Source organism: Gobio gobio, assembly GCF_949357685.1.
Source record: "Gobio gobio genome assembly, chromosome: 13".
NCBI classification, from domain to species: Eukaryota; Metazoa; Chordata; class Actinopteri; order Cypriniformes; family Gobionidae; genus Gobio; species Gobio gobio.
The window spans coordinates 45,326,260-45,347,807 of NC_137106.1; the positions used below are offsets into that span (position 1 = coordinate 45,326,260).

A 21,548-nucleotide genomic window follows, 5' to 3' on the forward strand; every position below is an offset into this window, starting at 1 on the left:
CTGATTCGTTGACAACATTCAAAAGTCAACTAAAAACTCATCTCTTCCATGAGCACTTAACCTCTTAAAAAAAAACAAAAAAAACACACTTTCCACTTTCTCCTCCTCTTTCCCTCCCTACTCTAGCCTGTGCTACACTGAGAAATGTACACGGACTAAGTATTTCAGGCACTTGTTGCGCTCACTCGACTCTTCACGACCAATCGCTTATTGTACCCCCAAGTTGTAAGTCGCTTTTGGATAAAAGTGTCTGCTAAATGCATAAATGTAAATGTAAATGTTTTCAGTTTCTCAAGGGTTGGGCCCATGCACTCTGTGGCTCGGGTCCTGCCTCTGCTGGGGATTGCAGATTGAGTTTGAGACCTGTCGCGCTCTCTGCTGACTCAGAGGAACCCGTTTTAGATCTCAGACCGAAACAAGGAACTCATGCGTTCTGCATCTGATCCTGAGGGACTGGCTCTCTAGTTCCCCCTCGTAAGGACAGGGGGCCTTAGGGGAGATGCGACCTAATCTAAGTGATCTCTATGATCCTGACACCTTCAGGTCTCTGTCCCTCAGAGCGACTTCTCGTGAGGGAGGCCATTGTACACCACAATATTGTGTGCCCTACTGTCCTCTGGGCTCTCAGCGGGCACTTCTACTTATCCCGCCACCACCAGTGATTCAGGAGGTGGGGCGTCTGACAGGCCATTCACCTCATCTTCACTCACAAGTGATTCTTCCTTTAAGTCACTTCGCGTGTTTCCTGCCAGTACACTGCTCCAGGGCACCGATCAGACCAATTCTAACGATAAAATGATTCCACTGTAAGACTTTGTGGCATTATGTTTTCTACGACTTCACACCCCCACCAGAAGCCTGGAATTCCAGAAGAATTCCTCCTTTAATTCAGTTCGGGTGTTTCCTGCCAGTACACTGCTTCAGGGCACCGAACAAAACAATTTTAATGATTAAATGATTCCTCTGTCAGACTTTGTGGCAGTGTGTTTTCAGTTTGTTTTCTGATTCAGTTTGCCTCCCGTCCACCTTGTTTCCAGAGCATGGTGGTAGAAAATGTGCACCAAATAGGAGACAAAGTATTTCTCAAAAAAAAACTGTGCCATAGAATTTGGGGAAAATGTACAACTGAATTTGGGGGGAAATAATGGATTTCATAAGGGCCTTATGAAATCCTAGCCTGGTTAAAACCAGACCATTCTCAGTAGTAACTGAGTTATGGTCTGGCAAAGCTTCATAGACAAATAATTTCCAAAAGGGGCGTCACCAACGGGTGTCGCTCAAATGCCTCTCGGCGCAATTGGATAGACCTAAAACCAATCAGAGCGATGAGGGAGATGACGTATGCAGAGCGACGGAGAAACATCTACTCTGGCCGTTTCTCAATATGTGTTCTTGTCTGTACTTGTGTTCTCAAATAGGAAATGTCCCCGGTTTCCATTTCAGAAATCTGGTCACATTACCTAAACCACATATTAATGTTTAATATATTATTTTTAAAATGTAAACGAAAAGAGGCAGGGTGTTTTATATTTCGTTTTATTATAAATATAAGATAATCAATGTAGGCCTAGCTACGCGTTGCCTGAACCACATTCGTGTGGCTATTATTATGTTTAATTTTTTTTTTTTCTGACTTGCGTCCGTGACTTACCAAGTTTGACTCCGGAGAATGAACTCCCGAGGACGGGAGGACACTAGTCCGCCTACTCTGCTAATGGACAAGCAGCGTTCTTGACAGTATCACTCAGTATATATGTAGTGCAGGCAATGCATATTATCGTCAATGCATGTTTATAACAAAACGAAATATAAAAAACCCAGCCTCTTTTCGTTTACATTTAAAAACACACACACACACACACACACACACACACACACACACACACACACACACACACACACACACACACACACACATAATATAGGCATAATATAGGCTATGATTATCACTGTAATAAATTAAATATGACACAAAACACAACCCAGTCTCTTTTTGTTAAATGTCAGTTTATGTGTGATCATCAATAGCAATTATAAAAGTATAAGTAAAAGGTGTAAGAAGCTATACAATAAATAAAGCAATTCAGTCAAAGTCAGCGCTAGGAGACTGCAACGGTAAAGTTTAATATCTTAAAAATATAAAGTTATGAAACTTCACTTTGCCCTCAGACAAAACGATCTGTCTAGGAACAAATTATAGATTAATGAGAGCAAAGATCAGCCATTAGATATACACAAGACAGGACGGTTTAACCACTACAGAGACATCAGAGCCAGCGGCAGACGGCAGAAGGACTGGCCGAGGAAAGGCGCCTCTCGGCGGGCTGAATGATCGATTGAGCGCCGCTGAACCACTGGAGCTCACAACTCCGAAAATGGCAGATCAAATTTTAAAAAAGGCGCTCTCTTTATAAATAAACCACATATTTGAGCTTTAAACAACTACATTCACGCCTGAAAAGGACTTAAACTATATTTTGTAAAACATTAACACTCCCAGAGGGCTCTCGCTAAGACCCATTCGTTTAGCCACCAAAGGGCCAAGCTGGTATCAGACTTTTGCCGAATCCAGTCGGTAAGACAGCGATAACATCTTTTTTAGATATGAAGGCTTCGAGTGTTGTTCTTTGCTCGGGTTTTAACGAAAAGGAAAAGTTTAAATGGCTTAAAACAGACGCGATAGCTGATTCGAACGAGTGATGCTCCACAGCGGGCGGCAAATCTGCTTCAAAGTCGCTGCGTTGTCGTCATCGTCTAAAGCCCGCCCCAACGTTTCTAATTGGTGCCGCGATTTCTAGGGTTTAGAAATGGGCTTGAATGGGGTCTTTGCCAGACTACTTGCAGAGCAAATCTAAATTTGCCGGAAGTTGTCTGGGTTTTCCCAGGCTATGCCAGACCATAACTCAGTTACTACTGAGAATGGTCTGGTTTTAACCAGGCTACGGCGGGCGGCAAATCTGCTTCAATGTCGCTGCGCTGTCGTCATCGTCTAAAGCCCGCCCCAACGTTTCTAATTGGTGCCGCGATTTCTAGGGTTTAGAAATGGGCTTGAATGGGGTCTTTGCCAGACTACTTGCAGAGCAAATCTAAATTTGCCGGAAGTTATCTGGGTTTTCCCAGGCTAATGAAATCCATTATTTCCCCCCAAATTCAGTAACGTCCTAGCAGCCACCCAGAAGATGCTTGCAACCTTAAAGGGATAGTCCACCCAAAAATGAAAATTAGCCCATCATTTACTCACCCCCAAGTCATCCTAGGTGTATATGACATTCTTCTTTCATACGAATAAAATCGGAGTTATTACAAAATCCAGGCTAATCCAAGCATTAGAATTTGATTCATAGTTGCTCTTTTTTTGAAGTCCATAAAAAATGCATCTGTCCGTCAAATAACTGCTCCACGCGGCTCTGGGGTGTTAATAAAGGCCTTCTGAAGTGAATCGACACGTTTGTGTAAGAAAAATATTCATATTTAAAACTTTATCAAGTAAACTTTCGACCGACCGCCTTCCATGGAAAAGTGTTGAATGTTGAAAGTGAAACTTACAGTTTTTTACAATCGCTATGACAATTTTTTCAACACTTTTAACAAATTTCCTAAACTCTTAACGCACCACCACACCTACCACACACAATTGGCAAAACGGTTGATTTCATGTTCAAAATCACACATTGTAAACTAAACTCTAAATTGTAAACTAAATAAAATAACACACTAACACAAAACACTAACACATGTTCTCTTCCAACAGGAACATTTAGTCAATCATAGCACAATGTTATAAAAACACTAACACTAGATGAAATTACAGAAAATGTATTATTTTTGTGTCAGGTCTGCCCTTATACAATAGACTGTAGGCTATATTTTATTGATCATAGATTGTGTGTCTTTTGAAGACTCTCCAAACTTTATGTTTTGTTTCTTTTGCTGCAGAAATTCAAAAATTAATAACCCATCTCAGGGTAGCTTTATTAGAATGCCCTTCAGTTTTATTTCATTATCAGCAATCACCATGTTGACAATAACAAGTTCCTGTTCTTCATTTAGGAGCTTTCCTCTCCCCCCTGAGGGAGGACGTTGAATCCTTAGATAGACAAACTACAGTTAGGGACCAGAGGCATACAGTCACTGTAATATATGGTAAAATTATTTACACTTTGCAGTAGGAGAAGCCCTTATAGAATATCCTACCTGTTGATTTCCTAATCTGGATAATGGATGCCACTTCCTTCTTTGAATGTCACCATGCATTCACCCTCCTCAATCTCTACCTTGCCCTTGTCCAGGCATTCCTCTCCCTTGCTCTTGTTCCATTCCTCTCCCTTGTCCTGGTACTCATCTTCCTCTCCCTCATAAATGAATTTTTCTTACTTTCTTTGTGTTGCTCTATATTGCTTTTTCCCCACAAGATCAGCCCAAAGATGTCCTCTTTTATTGTATACCATATGGTCATGAGATTGAAAGAACATCAACACCTGAACAATTCCTAGATGGGAATCAGCTGTGATTTATATATTTTTATAACTTCACTCAGCTGTTTCTCAGTAATAATGGAATAAAATACAGGGGATGTATTTGTGTTTCAATTCTCAATATGAACAGCTGTTCACTTTTACTTTAGTCTAAAAGGTTAGGGTTTAGAACAAGGTGTTATCAGTTCTGACATACAGTGTTAAAGCATTGGTAAATTTGGCAGTAAAAATCCATTGTTTTGGTCTTGGTTGAGGTTGTGTGTATAAGAAGTTCAAGTATTTTAAATGTATGTTAACTATATGCATTTTGTGTAAAAGCAACAATAAATGTGTTAATTGTATAGCCTACACAGACAGATGTTGTGCTAACTGCGTTAAGAGTTTAGGAAATTTGTTAAAAGTATTGAAAAAATTGTCATAGCGATTGTAAAAAACTGTAAGATGCGTACGTGACATCATGACGAGCCTACCTGGTCGCGTTAGTCTTTCGATCGGCAGGGGAACTTTCAACAATTTTTCCATAAATTGAACAGGGAAGGCGGTCAGTCGAAAGTTTACTTGATAAAGTTTTAAATATGGATATTTTTCTACATATCCCATTTCCTCCTCCAAAACAAAAACCGACAACAGTCCACACATGTTTCTGAGACACATGATAGCTGACAGCCACAGTGTCAATGTGGTCGTGAGATCATGATGACATCTGGCATTAGAGTGATTGTGACTTGACTCTTGTTCTCACAGTAATCTGTGGTTTATCCTCCCCCATCACCATCTGCCACTCTTCCTCTCCACCTTCTCACACACACACACACACACACACACACACACACACACACACACACACACAAAATGAAATACAAACCATAAGGAGCTTTTCGGCACATACAAGCACACTGTTGGTAAGGATGCAATTCTAATTTAGTATTCTTTTTTTGCACCACGACCCCCTGAAAAAATTGGTTCTGTACTAGAGCTTACTAAACCAAAAAAAAAAAAATGTTGCCATCATTAAACACAATATAAGAGAAATATGTATCAGTAATAATAAATAAATAAATAATATCAGCTTTGGTGACTTATAAGAGACAAAAACATTAAAACATCTTTCGAAATCTTACCCCTAACTTTTGAATGGTAGCGTATAATGTTTTCCTCGAACATACACTCTAAAAAAAAAGGCTCGTAATCATAGGGGAACCTTTTTTAGTGCTATATAGCACCAATTTTGGTGCTTCAGTGGTTCTTCAGCGGTTCTTCAGAGGTGCTATATAGCACCTTAGTCAAAGAACCGGTGAAGAACCTCTGAAGAACCGCTGAAGAACCTCTGAAGAACCGCTGAAGAACCACTGAAGCACCAAAATTGGTGCTATATAGCACTAAAAAAGGTTCCCCTATGATTACGAGCCAAGAACCATTTTTGGTGCAATATAGAACCTTTTTTTTTTTTAGAGTGTATAAAGCAGCACAACTGTTGTCAACATTGGTAATAATAAGAAATTCATGATTAGAATGATTTCTGAAAGAACATGTGACACTGAAGAGTGGGGTAATGATGCTGATTAATTATTTACAAATATATTACAAATAATTAATTCTTTTAAAATATACACCGATCAGGGATAACATTGTGACATTATGAGGTGAAGTAAATACATTTTTTTACGATCGCTATGGCAATTTTTTCAATACTTTTAACCATTTTCCCAAACTCTTAACACACCAACACACCTACAACACAAATTGACAAAACGGTTAATTTCATGCTCAAAATCACACATTATTAACTAACTGCAACACTAATTTTCAAAATACAATAATACACTAACACAATACACTATGTCTACCAAAATCCTAACACATGTTCTCTTCCAACAGGAACACTACATTTTATTGATCATAGATTGTTTGTATTTTGAAGCCTCTCCACATTTTTATTATGTTGGGTTTAGTAAATGCATGCATTTTGTTTCTTTTGCTGCAGAAATTCAGTACAAAATATTAATGACCCATCTCAGAGTAGCTTTATAGAATGCCCTTCAGTTTTATTTCATCATCAGCAATCACCATGTTGACAATAGCAAGTTCCTGTTCTTCATTTAGGAGCTTTCCTCTGCCCCCGGAGGGAGGTGTTGAATCCCTAGATAGACAAACTACAGTTACATATTAGGCATACAGTCACTGTAAAAACATGGTAAAAGTATTTAAACTTTGCAGTAGGAGAAGCCCTTATACAATATCCTACCTGTTGGTTTCTCAAAAAATCAGGATAATGGATGCCACTGTGTCCCGGCTGAGATTTGGCTGTACTTTTTCACCAGCCTCTCTGTATGATAGCCTGTGGTTTATGACATGGTCTATGATAGTAGCTCTTATTTCATCAGTTACCCTTATTTTGGCCCTTCTTTGAGTGCAACCATGCATTCTAACTCCTCAATCTCTACCTTGCCCTTGTCCAGGCATTCCTCTCCCTTGCCCTTGTCCCAATCCTCTTCCTTGTCCTGGTGCTCATCTTCCTCTCCCTCATGCAGCCATTTTTCTTGCTTTATTTGTGTTCACAAAAGATCAGCCCAAAGATGTCCTCTTGTATCCCATATGGTCATGTGATTGAAAGAACATCAACACCTGAACAATTCCTAGACGGGAATCAGCTGTGATTTATATATTTGCACAACTTGAATCAGCTGTTTCTCAGTAACAATTGAATAAAATACAGGGGATGTATTTGTGTTTCAGTTCACAATATAAACAGCTGTTTACTTTGACTTTAGCCTATAAGGTTAGGTTTAGAACAAGGTGTTGTCTGTTCTGACATACAGTGTTAAAGCATTGGTAAATTTGGCAGTAAAAATCCATTGTTTTCGTCTTGGTTGAGCTTGTGTGTAAAAGAAGTTCAAGCATTTTAAATTTGTGTTAAAGTCCCTGTAAAGTCAATTCTGAGATTTTTTTCTAAACACATTATAAATGTTAGAAATGTATTGCTGAAACAAATTACAAAGACTGTGAACTATGTAGTACTGAATTCAGAAGTTAGACCGATAAACAGTTTTTCACCGTTGCTGTGTTCAGGATTTTCTGGGCGGGGCTAAAACGGTGGCTCGATGACGCACTGGAGCCACCGAGCCTGGCTCCTCCCCTAACACGATCATAACTAGAGCACATTCGCATCAGTTTGCCCGCTCGATCGCGAGTTACTGTAAGTACTGTTAGTTACTATAGTCTACAATTTACAAAACAGCTTACAAAACAAACACGATGATCAAGAAGAGGTGGATTAATTTTGTGAACAGCCACCTTGATGGAGAGCTGAGGATAACCACCGACGCCTGCCTCCGAGTCTGCAGTGACAATACACCGGATCGTTTTACAAACTTTCACCGGAGACAACTGGGATTCACTGTTAATCCGCTGCAGAACCGACTATCCCCCGTCCCCGGCCTTAGTCCTCCCGTCCCGCCGACATCTGGTGCGTTGTGACTCGTGATCATAGACGCTCGTGATCAGTGAGTGTTGTCTTGTGTGCTACTGCAGCTTTCCCGCGAGTGGGCGTGGTTTCGGCGCCGACAGCGGACACAACCCCAGCGTTTGAGAGCAGAGAAAGCTGCTCATTTTTTCAAGTTTTTGATAAGCTATTTTATGTACTTGGCGGATATTTTAATGATTAAAATTTGGCTGGGTGGTTAATAACACATTTATCTGTGGTGTGAGAAACTCAGAACACATGTTTAGTTTTGACTTTACAGGGACTTTAACTGTATTCATTGTGTGTAAAAGCAACAATAAATGTGTTAGTTGTATAGCATACACAGACAGATGTTGTGCTAACTGCGTTAAGAGTTTAGGAAATTTGTTAAAAAAAAGTATTGTATACAGTGTATATATATATATATATATATATATATATATATATATATATATATATATATATATATATATATATATATATATATATATATATTCATGTCATGTTCTTTGGATTTCTTGCCTGTTTACCCTTTTGCCTCTTTGTTTGTTTGTTTGGACTGCCTGCCTGTGTTTTAACCTTGCCTGTACTGTTGACTACGATTGTGGATTACCCCAGTAAATACTGCATTTGAATCCTCAACCTTTGTCTCTCGGAGCAGTTCTGTAACAGAAGACTTAGCCACTCATGGATCCAGCAGTAAGCCTCATTCGACTCCGTCAAGGTAAACGACCACTCGAGGACCACACCAGAGATTTTCTGGAACTCGCATCCCTTACAGACTTTCCAGATTGTGCTCTTACTGACTTTTATTGTTATGGACTTAATGATTACTACCAGTCTAAACTCATCCATGATGGTCCTCGAGGGTCGCTGATCGAGTTTCTGGACTATGCCCTATGGTTGAGTGGTTCTGCATTTACTGTGGGATTCACAGAGGACGAACACTGCACTCCCGCAGTACCCACCAGTCTAGAGTCTCATCCAGCAACATCTCCCGTCACCGTCCAGGGTCCAGCAACGTTCCCTGTCTCCGTCCAGAGCCCAGTGACGTTCCCTGTCTCCGTCCAGAGTCCAGAGACGGCTCCAGCCACTGACCAGCGGCCAGAGACGGTTCCAGCCCCTGACCAGCGGCCAGAGACGGCTCCAGCCCCTAACCAGCGTCCAGAGACGGCTCCAGCCCCTGACCAGCGTCCAGAGAGGGCTCCAGCCCCTGACCAGCGTCCAGAGACGGCTCCAGCCCCTGACCAGCGTCCAGAGACGGCTCCAGCCCCTGACCAGCGCCCAGAGACGGCTCCAGCCCCTGACAAGCGTCCAGAGACGGCTCCAGCCCCTGACCAGCGTCCAGAGACGGCTCCAGCCCCTGACAAGCGTCCAGAGACGGCTCCAGCCCCTGACCAGCGTCCAGAGACGGCTCCAGCCCCTGACCAGCGTCCAGAGACGGCTCCAGCCCCTGACCAGCGTCCAGAGACGGCTCCAGCCCCTGACCAGCGGCCAGAGACGGCTCCAGCCCCTAACCAGCGTCCAGAGATGGCTCCAGCCTCTGACCAGCGTCCAGAGACGGCTCCAGCCCCTAACCAGTGTCCAGAGACGGCTCCAGCCCCTGACCAGCGTCCAGAGACGGCTCCAGCCCCTAACCAGTGTCCAGAGACGGCTCCAGCCCCTGACCAGCGTCCAGAGACGGCTCCAGCCCCTGACCAGCGTCCAGAGACGGCTCCAGCCCCTAACCAGTGTCCAGAGATGGCTCCAGCCCCTGACCAGCGGCCAGAGACGGCTCCAGCCCCTAACCAGTGTCCAGAGATGGCTCCAGCCCCTGACCAGCGTCCAGAGACGGCTCCAGCCCCTAACCAGCGTCCAGAGATGGCTCCAGCCTCTGACCAGCGTCCAGAGACGGCTCCAGCCCCTAACCAGTGTCCAGAGACGGCTCCAGCCCCTGACCAGCGTCCAGAGACGGCTCCAGCCCCTAACCAGTGTCCAGAGACGGCTCCAGCCCCTGACCAGCGTCCAGAGACGGCTCCAGCCCCTGACCAGCGTCCAGAGACGGCTCCAGCCCCTAACCAGTGTCCAGAGATGGCTCCAGCCCCTGACCAGCGGCCAGAGACGGCTCCAGCCCCTAACCAGTGTCCAGAGACGGCTCCGTCCCGAGTCCAGAGAGGACTCCGACCGGGCCCCCTGCTCAGCCTGTTCCGCCATGGGTGTCTTCAAACCCGTCTCCGCTGCTGTGGTGCTCGTCTGCTCCGCATTGGGGGTCTTCAAGCCCACCGGCACTGCCGTGGTGGTCATCTGCTCTGCCATGGTGGTTAGACCTTCTACCCTGGTCATCTGCCTGGCCTGCTCCGCCCTGGCTCCCTGCTCTGCCTCAGTCTCCTGGCCCTTGCCCTCCATCCCGCCCCAAGGTCCGCCTCCGCTCCACCTCACTCCAGGATAATTATAGGAGTGTCTGGAAGCCACTCCTTAGGAGGGGGGCTATGTCATGATCAGCAGTGAGAGTGCCCGTGTAGTCCACGAGAGGACAGTCCACCTCAGGCTATTGCCATATCACCACAGACTACACTACCCACAATACTCACTGCCAGGTCACATCATTCCTGATTACATCCCCCTGTGTCTCATTTACCTTGTTAGCTTACCCTATATAAGCCTGTTCATTCTGTAAATCATTGCTAAGTCTTGTATGTTGTTACACTGCATTTCTGAGCGTTCGCCCCGGTTTCATGTCTCTTCGTTCTTTGGATTTCTTGCCTGTTTCCCGGATAACCCTTTTGCTTCTGTCCCCTGCTTTGTTTGTTTGTTTGTTTGGACTGCCAGCTTGTGTTTTGACCTTGCCTGTACTGTTGCCTACGATTGTGGATTACCCCAATAAATACTGCATTTGGATCCTCAACCTTTGTCTTTCGGAGCAGTTCCGTAACAGTATCTATTAAAAGTGGTCCAAGGAAGGAACAGTGGTGAACCGGAGACAGGTGGGGAGCAAAGGCTGGCCCGTGTGGTCCGATCAAACAGACAAGATACTGTAGCTCAAATTTCTCAAGAAGTTAATGCTGGTTCTGATAGAAAGGTGTCAGAATACACAGTGCATCGCTGTGCAATATCAGTGCGTCACTTACCTGGGGAACACATGGCACCAGGATGCACTATGGGAAGAAGGAAAGCCGGCGGAGGCAGTGTGATACTTTGGGCAAATGTTCTGCTGGGAAACCTTGGGTCCTGCCATCCATGTGGATGTTACTTTGACACGTACCACCTACCTAAGCATTGTTTCAGACCATGTACACCCTTTCATGGAAACGGTATTCCCTGGTGGCTGTGGCTCTTTCAGCAGATAATACACCTGACACAAAGCAAAAATGGTTCAGGAATGGTTTGAGGAGCACAACAACGAGTTTGAGGTGTTGACTTGGCCTTTGAAATTCCCCAGATCTCAATCCAATCGAGCATCTGTGGGATGTGCTGAACAAACAAGGCCAATCCATGGAGGCCCCACCTCACAACTTACAGGACTTAAAAGATCTGCTAACATCTTGGTGCCAGATACCACAACACACCCACAGGGGTCTAGTGGAGTCCATGCAACGACAGGTCAGGGCTGTTTTAGCAGCAAAATGGGGACCAACACAATATTAGGTCATAATGTTATGCCTGATCGGTGTATTCAAACAGAAAACAATTATTTTAAATTGTAATAATACTTCACAATATTACTATTTTATGCTATATTTTTGTCTATACGCAAAGTATATTGTCATATATAATCATCACATTAAATTCAAGCCGCAAACTCAGCAAAAGCATAATTCCTTGTGCTCTGCTGTACATTTTCTAGGTATTTTTTGTGTTCCGTCCACATCAGCAAAAGAATGCAGTCGTTCAATAACCATTAGTGCAGCCGAACACAATGAAAATCATTTAATTAAAATTGAACCTGTTCTGCTTCTGGATTCCCGGCTCGTCAGTGGTTTCAGTTCTCACTGCGGTTCCTCTAGAGGTCTAGATTTACCTGATTTGTGATCAAGCTGTAATTAATCCTTCCTCCTCCAAAGTCAGCCGTGGACACGGCTTAGGTTTTTTTGTGTGTTTGTTTAATTCACGGATTGTTTACGTGTATCTTGCCTAGTACATTCTTAACCGTCCATTAAAATTAAATGATCATGTTGATGAAATGTTGATATGCACATGTGTGCTGCATACGCCCTTTGGATGTTTGGTGGTGTATCTGATGTCCCTTTCTCTCTCTCTCTCTCTCTCTCTCTCTCTCTCTCTCTCTCTCTCTCTCTCTCTCTCTCTCTCTCTCTCTCTCTCTCTCTCTCTCTCTCTCTCTCTCTCTCTCTCTCTCTCTGTAGCTGAAGACTGCCGACTGCTCTCTCAGATCCCAAAGGTTCGCTGCCTGAGAAATGAACGCAGGGAAGGTATGTGTGAAATGAGTATAGTAGAGATGCACTCATATGCAGAGATCAAATGTAAATGTTATGTCATAAATGCATAAATGCTGTACAATTATTGGAGAGATATTTAAATAAGTCAGGATTCAGATCTAGATTCAGGATAAATTCACATAAAAACAAATCCAATAGCCTTGTTTTGCTAAATTGTATTTGGCCTTTGAATAAAACACACACCTCTGTTCAAAAGATAATTTTTTTAAAGACATTTTATTCAGAAAGGATGCATTAAATTGACTAAATGCATTAAAGCTATACACAAAGCTATTACAAAAAAGCTATTGCAAACAAATGCTCAAATAATCATGTAACACTGTATCACAATTTCCAAAAAATTTTAAGCAACTGTTTTCAACATTGATAATAAAATATAGTAAGTATATAAATTGTAATAATATTTCACAATATTACTGTATTTTTGTTCTGTTCTGTATCAAATTAATGCAGCCTTGGTGAGCAGAAGAGACTTCTTTCAAAAACATTAAAAAGTCTTCCCGACCTCAAACTTTTGAACTGTAGTGTATATCTGCTTAACCCTCTGGAGTCTGAGCTGTTTTGGGGCCCTTTAGAGGTTTTGACATGCTCTGACATTTGTGGGGGTTTTTCAGTTGCTTATAAACACATTAATGGCAAAAGTGTAATTACACTGTATTCAGCACAAACTGGGCTAACTGTTTAACCCTTCTTTGGTCTTCGGGGTCTTTTCTGACCCCAAAGGACGTTTGCTCAAATGGCATGATACTTTTTACGGTTGTCAAAACTCTCTAGATCTACAAATAAAAATAAAAAAATTGGATTGATATCTGTTTTTATGTTCGTGTGACAAAAAGTGTCACACTCAGGGTCTTCGGGAGACCCCGCTTAGAAAATTGACAAAACTCATCCTCAAAAACAGAAACAACACAGAACACGCATACAGAAATGAAGTGGCACACTTCCAACAATGCATAAAACATCCACAATGCAAAATGATCATGCGCACACACACACACACACACACACAGTGGAATACATCTGTTATTAATTGTTATTGCTGTTCAGTTCATTGCATTTTGATGTTCATGTTGTGTATTTTTTACTCAATATGTAATATAACTGTTCATTTCTGTACATTTTTGTTCTGTTACAGTTAGTAACTTAAGTGTAGATTAAATTTGTAGAATTAGAAGGAAATCAGATGTTTGAAATAAATGATAAACTCTAAAGACTCCAACTTTTCTCTTGTTCAGGTTTGATTCTAATCATAATGTAACATCATTGGAAAAAAAATTCAGTACAAAGAAATGCTAAACTTTGACTAAATTAATTAATTTAAATTGTTATAATTGTGATTTCATAACATTTAGATATGAATCCAACTGAAAAATACTTGTGAAAAGATGTCTTTCAGTCAGTCAAATAGCACATAGCAAATAGTGGAGCTCTTTTTTTTTTTTTAACTGTATTTTCCAAAAGATGGGCAAAAATCTTACACTAACCCATGTCAAATTATCCATGTTATCCCCACGAATGAAAGTTCGAAAATTGGGTCTTTTATAAAGTGAATTTTACATTAAAAAAATTATTTTGTGTGAAAATCCATTGAAAAATATTTATTTTTAATTTATTTATATAAATTAAAAAATTATCATAAATACTCCAAAAAACTGCACATACGTTGAGTAAAAACATTAATAAACAGAGTAAAATGACATTTGTTCTAAAAAAAAAAAAACTATTGTTTTTGCCTGGGGTCTGTGGAGACCCCAAAGACCCTGAGTGTAATTCCCAAACGAAGACCGTACAAGTACAAGGGTTAAGCTTAATCAGTTTTACTGAGTGAAATTCATTTGTGCGCTTGTTTGTTATGGGAAAATGAAGTTACAGTATTTGTAATGAATGAATTATTATTTTGTAATTGTGATGTGAATGTGGCCATTGTCTGTTGGTGTTGATCAGGTCTGATCCGGTCTCGTGTCAGAGGGGCGTCTGCGGCTTCGGCCTCCATCCTCACCTTCCTGGACAGTCACTGTGAGGTCAACACAGACTGGCTGCAGCCCATGATCCAGAGAGTCAAAGAGGTGTGTTCGCTAACATAACACACGGCACCACTACGCTGCCTTTACTTTTTGTTTTTGATGTGAAAATCCTATTGCTATTGGTCAGACCACTCAGCCACCCGACACAAAAACACCAAAGAACCTCACTGTGCCATTATTGACAAGGAAATTATATATAAATGAGAACTTCTGGCCCTGTTTACACCTGATGTAGGACGTAGTGTAAGTGTTTTGAACAGGGAGAGGCGTTACACTTTCTTCATAAGTTGAATGCGGAAGGCGGTCTGGTGGAAGCTAGATATTTTACTTTATAAACATATCACTTTGCTTCAGAAGGTCTTTATAAACCCCCCGGAGCCGTTTGGAGTACGTTTATGATGGATGGATGCACTTTTTTTGGCTTTAAATTTTGGGCTGCCATTCACTATCACTGCCATTATAAAGCTTGGATTAGACAGGACATATTTTAATATAACTCTGATTTTGTTTGTCTAAAAAAAGAATGTCATATACACCTAGGATTGTTTGAGGGTGAGTAAATCATGGGGTCATTTTCATTTTTGGTTGAATTTTGGTTGAATATTTTTATTATTAATAATTGTTTTTATCATTATCAATGATGAAAAATGTTTTTTGCTGCTTCATTTTTGTGTGTGTGTGTGTGTAAACTGCGATACAACTGAACAGATAGTTATTTTAAATTATAATAATATTTCACAAATGTACAGTTTTACTGTATTTTTGATCAAATAAATGCAGCCTCGGTGAGGATACTCTTCTATCAAAAACACTTCAAAATCTGAATTAGTCTAAACTTTTGACTGGAAGTGTAGTTTGTGGTTTTCATCAAACATGTCAAAGTTACTCCAGTTAGTCAGGTGTCAACATGTATGATTTGTCATCATGAATCGTCGAAATCTCTAGCTATTTTATGTGTGTTTTGTTTCATTTTCATTTTAATTTTTTTTATTTATTTAAAAGAGGAAATGTACATTAATCATCATTACAAGAATGTAAATGTACCCGAGTTAGCTCAAAAGTGCTAATTTTCATCGGCCGTCCTCCAGCCAGGTGTAAAAAAAAGGCAACCTTAAAAATAATCACAATTATAAAATCACAAAATAAAATTGCCTACAACACAGTGTTTTAAGTGGGCCGGTACGCGCCGGTACTCAGTACCGCCACTTCCAAATATAGCTCTTGAGCGTACCGCCACCTCTCCATGCGCCCAGAACGTGCTTTTAGCGTACCGGTACGCTCATTTACGAGCAGAGACTACATTACCCATACACCCTTGAGTTTTACAAGTGAAAAGCGCATGCGTCACTTTTGCCGCTGTCAGCGTCAACAACTCAAAGTGGTCTGGAGAGGGTGTGTGAAACGCGCAACCATAGCTGCTCGTTTAAAATCTGTGGTTAAAATACAAAGCACTTGTGGCGGTCACAAGTGGTGACGAGGACGAGAGTGGCACCACTTCTACCGATGACAACAGCCGCATGTTGTAGCTGGGTCGTTCCTGTTATACAGTGACTTTTCTGTCTTTATGATTTACTTACTCATATTTTCTATAAAATGAGTCACATAAGAAATGGCTTAAATTATAAATGTAGGTCTTCTTTATCAATGAAACAGATATAATAGGTATTAAGTAAGCTTCAGCTCTCACCTCTACCTTTTTTTTAGTTTTTGAAATGTTATCCTGCTTGTCCCACTCTTAAAGTTCCACCTGTTAGGTTCTGTTATGAAGAATGTTTGTCCGGTCAAAACATTTTTTTTAAACATATCTGACATAGTTATAAAAGTTCTGTTTATCTGTAAAAGGTTAGTTAGCTAAACGTTGATCCCTCAAAGAGCTACGGCTAACTTATCTTAAAATTTTCCACCCTGTTGATTCCGCCCTGTTAGATCTATAAACCTAACAGGGTGGAAATTCTAATAGAATAAATCATATTTAGTGTATATTGCAAATTCTATAAACACATATATGCATATATAAATATTATATATAAAACCATGTTATATAGGTGCAGTGCCACACATTACTGATGGCAAATCATGCAGGACAATGACGGAAAACTCCTCCACTGTTATGGTCTTCCACCCTGTTAGTCGAGTCATTTTTAAATAATAATTTAAAACCAGCAACGTTAAATGTTTTGCATACTTATGTTTTATTTTGGGAGGTGAGGATCATTAACAGCATATACAATATATGTTTTTGAACACATTTTTTTATTATTTACCATCCTGTTGGCAAAAATGGGTACAAAAAGTACCTGTTCTTAATAATCAAGACATTCTATTCATCATTAATAGTTTTGTTATTAGGAATTTAAAAAAATACCATGATGGCATAAGGGACATGTACTATCTAAGAAAAACTTGTTATTGTTTAACATTTACATTATTAACATTTTGTGATAACTATGTATATGTCCCTAACAGGGTGGAACACCTTCACGGCCCGTGTCTGAACAATGAATCTACCCATAATTATTATTTTTTTAGTCCCTGAGCTTGACCAATATGTATTCCGACTAGTTAAACATGTCACCATTTTGGTAGAATGATAAAAACATGAAAATCATGTTTTTTTTTTTTCAAACATTTATGAAGCCAAAATGTTATCGCATACCAGGAATGACCCAGCTATAGTTTCTAACTGTGTTGCTATTTGATTAGAAAAAAGAAAGACAAAAGTGAACATTGGCCTGCATGAGTGCCGTCAATGGTCTTGCTTTGTAAATAAACCCTTATTGTAACAAATGATATAGTTAAACAATTACAAGAACTATATGTTAGTTCTAAGGCTGAGAACAAGTTAGAAAGAGCTTTAAAATACGGACCTTCTTGAATTATTGAATAAACAATCCCCCCATAACCACGCCCCCAACAAAGCCCCGCCCCCTCTGGTGAGTACCGGCACTTTATTTTTTCTACTTCAAGCACTGCTACAACACATTATGGTTAGCAAATACAATTGATGTAAAATAGTTATATAATATACTGTATATACACACAGAAGGAATTAGTGCCCACAGGTTTGGTTCTCTACAAGACATTTTTTTGGATTCTTTTTAAATGAAGAGAATGACAAAGACTCTCTGATGGTTTCCGGTACTGTGTTCCAGAAACTGCCCTTACGGAGAAAACAGCCTGACCAAAAGCAGTTTTTCTCCGGGGGATAATACAGTCTTCCCTCACTGCTCCTCTTGTTACCCTAACCTCACTCGATCTAAACTGTTTAAAGTCACATAGTGGAAGAGGTGCTAAACCACGGCTGATTCTATAAATTAAACAGATGTTGTTGAATTTAATGAGATTATCCCAGGTAAGTATCAGATATTTACTTCGAATACTACAATGGTGGTAGTGGTATGGTTTTTTTATCCAGTATTTTTCATGCTTGTTTATATAGGATTTCTAATGGTTTTATCGTTGTACTTGTACGTTGTGCTTATTAAACAATATGTAATGTGTGGGATAAAATCATGGAAAAGAAATATAATTTAGCAGCTTCTGTTGAGAGGGAGTCTCTAAGGAATCTAAAGTTTACTAAGCTGTATTTAATCCTATTACTAACTTTTTTAATGTGAGTTTTGAAATTGAGGTTTGAATCTCTATATAATCCTAAATATTTGAATTCTGTGACAACCTGTACTCTTTCTCCAGATATTAAAATGTCAGATTTTATAATTATATTATTCTGTGAAAAGAACATGGAAATTGCTTTAGATATGTTCAATTGCAGACAGGATTGTTCAAGCCAGATTGAGATCAATGACAGGGCCTCTGTTAGTTTTGAGGCAACTTCCTCTGTAGGTTTTCCATAGGCCAAAATAACTGTCGTCTGCATACATCAAAGTGTCACAGTTCTTACAAAAAGATGGTCAATCGTTAATATATAAACTGAAAACAATTGGACCTATAATTGAACCCTGTGGAACACCAGTTGATAATAGTAAGGGTGTAGAATTATATTGGTCAATTCTTACGCTTTGTGAACGAGATAAAAGGTATGAATTAATGAGGCTAATAAATTTGGAAGAGAAATTAAATGCATGAAGTTTGTGCAGTAAAACTGAATGGTTAACTGCATCGAATTTTCCAGAAAATAACATGTTCCTGTCTCTGTAGAATGATTAGCCCTAAAGCCAAACTGCATTGAATGTAATGGAAAAGAGCTGCAATTAAGATGATTGGCGATTTGTTTAGCATCAAAAACTTTAGATACCGTTGGCAAAATGCTAATAGGTCGGTAATTAGATGTAAGAAGGGCGTTACCACCTTTAAATATAGGAATAACACTAGCAAGTTTCCATGACTCAGGAAATTTCCCTTGATCTAGTGACACATTAATAATATGTGTTTTATTGGACCCATAATTGACTGACCTATTTGTTTTAGCATGAGTGTGTCCATCCCATACACGTCTTTTGCTCTTGGAGACTTAAGCTGTGTAATTGCCTTTTCCACATCGGATATGGATACAGATTTTGGATATAGTGGGGGCTCAATTAACAAATCTGAACTCATGACAGGTAAGTTGTTACATTTCACAGGGGAACTTTTGGCTATGGTATCAACAGAATCAACAAAATACTCATTTATTGTCTGTACCATGGCAGATGGATCCTGCAAAAGCATAACATTATTCTTTAACTGTATTGAATTATTACTAGAAGAAGTTTTACCTGTTGGTTTATTGATCTGTTCCCAAATCGCGTTTGAGTTTCCATGACCGTTTTTAATGATTGTGATAAAAAAAGTCTGCCTTTGCTTTTCGTATTTGTCTTGTCACTTTATTCCGATAGTTTTGATTTTATGGCTTTTTTAAGGGCATTGTCTCTGTCTTTCATGAATTTGCTGATATCATCACTGCGCCAGGGAAGAGAACTATTCTACTTTCTATTTTGGAGTTTAATTGTCACTGCAAATTCATACATTTTTGTTTGTAAGCATTCAGTGAATTTCTGACTAATTATTTCCAAATCGTTGTCCAGTAATAGAGTGTCCCAGTTCATATTTCTTACTGCTGTATGAAATTCTTCCTGTTTGCTCCTTGGGATGCCGATGAACTCCTTTTTTCCGGAATGCAAATCGCTTTCTGGTTAATTTTTTTATTAGCAGCACCATATTGTGATCTGAAAGACCAGTTAACATATTGTACGATTTTGTGATCCGTTCCGGATGATTGGTGAAGATTAAGTCAATTAAGGTGCTACAATTGTTTGTGATCCGTGTCGGTCCTTTAACCATCTGGACAAGATTAAAAAACTGGACAGTTTTTTCCTTGTACTGTTATCATCCCAGTGTAGATTAAAATCGCCCATCGCTATAACCTCCTTTTTAAAATCGCACTGCTTTAACATTTCCTTTAACTTATCATGAAAGTCTTTGTTTGCAGATGGTGGTCGATATAGGACTAATAGTGTCAGAGACATCTGAGGTGCAAGAGATAAATTTAAACCAACACATTCTAGATCAATTGGGGTTTTCCACTGTATTTCGTTGTCTCTCACATAGATCATTACCCCTCCCCCTTTGGCATCCGTTCTATCTCTCCTGTAGGAGACGTACCCCGGAATTATAAGCGCAGCAGTAGAGGAGTTTTTATGGAGCCAAGTTTCGTATAGGCAAAAATAATCCAGATTTGATTCAGTCATCATGTGGATAATTTGATCGCTTTTTGATTTTAAGCGTTGGGTATTTAGAGACCGTTTGGTTTGACTTTTTGATCCCAGATTATGCATGCATACAGTGTTTACAGTGTGAACAACCTTCCACTTCCTGTTCATGCGTATTGCTTTATTGACTGCAAAGAGTTTGTGGATGTTAGCGGTGCTCACCACGCCGGCCCGGCGAAGACCTTTGTGTGAGGAACACTGGTCATGTGATTTAGAGTGCTTTCTTCAGGACTCATATTTTACATTGGACGTCAAGTGGTGACGCAAACAGTACTAAAATTGTTTATTGTACAAAATTAAACACAAACGGCACAAATCTGAAACACTAAATACAGCATGCAAAATGATTGACGTTTTGGAAAAATTGACTATAAATGTCAAATGAATTTAGATGCTCTCAGCATAAAACACAATGTGGTCATGATTCTCCTCACTACATGAGCCTGTATTTAATGTAGTCTAGATCAGCACGTCCTTTACCTTGTGCAGTTTTGTTCACAATTTGAGAGGAGGATGCATGTCATGCAACCTGCCCATTTTGCATCAACCTAATGCGACTCGCTTCGCTCTGTCTTCGTGACCTCTGCAGCACATGCAGTGCTTCAACACTGTGAGATTTGAGTCGTGAGTCATAAAATGGCCTGAGTCCAGTCTGGTTCTTCAGAGGGATATTTTCCCAGAATCAGAGCGAGAGGAAGGCAATTTGTCTTCGCACAGCTGCACCATGTAGCCTCTCTCGTCCTAAATCATCAAGAGTGATTATCTTCTTCATCATCATCATCGTCATCTTCATCATCAACTGCTTTCCTCCAGCATAAGAGCTCTAACTGATCTTGCACTGTTTGTGCTACAGATTCTTCAGATCACGATTCTTTCATATCAAGTATAAAATTATAAATATATTTTTTGGTTTTAGGAGTGTGTTTACGGAAATTTTTGACCGTTCTTCTAGAAGCGCATTTGTGAGGTCAGACACTGATGTTGGACGAGAAGGCCTGGCTCGCAGTCTCCGCTCTAATTCATCCCGAAGCTGTTCTATCGGGTTGAGGTCAGGACTCTGTGCAGGCCAGTCAAGTTCCTCTACACCAAACTCACTCATCCATGTCTTTATGGACCGACACTTTGTGCACAGTCATGTTGGAACAGGAAGTGGCCATCCCCAAACTGTTCCCAGAAAATTGGGAGCATGAAATTGTCCAAAATGTCATGGCATGCTGAAGCATTAAGAGTGCCTTTCACTGGAACTAAGGCGCCAAGCCCAACCCCTGAAAAACAACCCCACACCATAATCCCCCCTCCACCAAACTTTGCACTTGGCACAATGCAGTCAGGCAAGTACCGCCAAATCCAGACTCGTACCCCACTGCATCCCACGCTTTGCGTTGCACTTGGTTATGTAAGGCTTGGATGAGCTGCTCGGCCATGGAAACCCATTCCATGAAGCT

General features: G+C 40.5%; 1 protein-coding gene across 1 annotated transcript in view; it reads left to right on the plus strand.

Moving 5' to 3' along the window:
• Positions 1 to 21,548, plus strand: part of galnt16 (UDP-N-acetyl-alpha-D-galactosamine:polypeptide N-acetylgalactosaminyltransferase 16) — a 103,339-nt gene that overhangs the window by 44,816 nt on the left and 36,975 nt on the right. The window contains exons 5-6 of the mRNA XM_079832951.1: positions 12,279 to 12,344; positions 14,316 to 14,437. Of these exons, the coding sequence (XP_079689077.1) occupies positions 12,279 to 12,344; positions 14,316 to 14,437 (188 nt within the window). The remainder of the gene's footprint in view (positions 1 to 12,278; positions 12,345 to 14,315; positions 14,438 to 21,548) is intronic.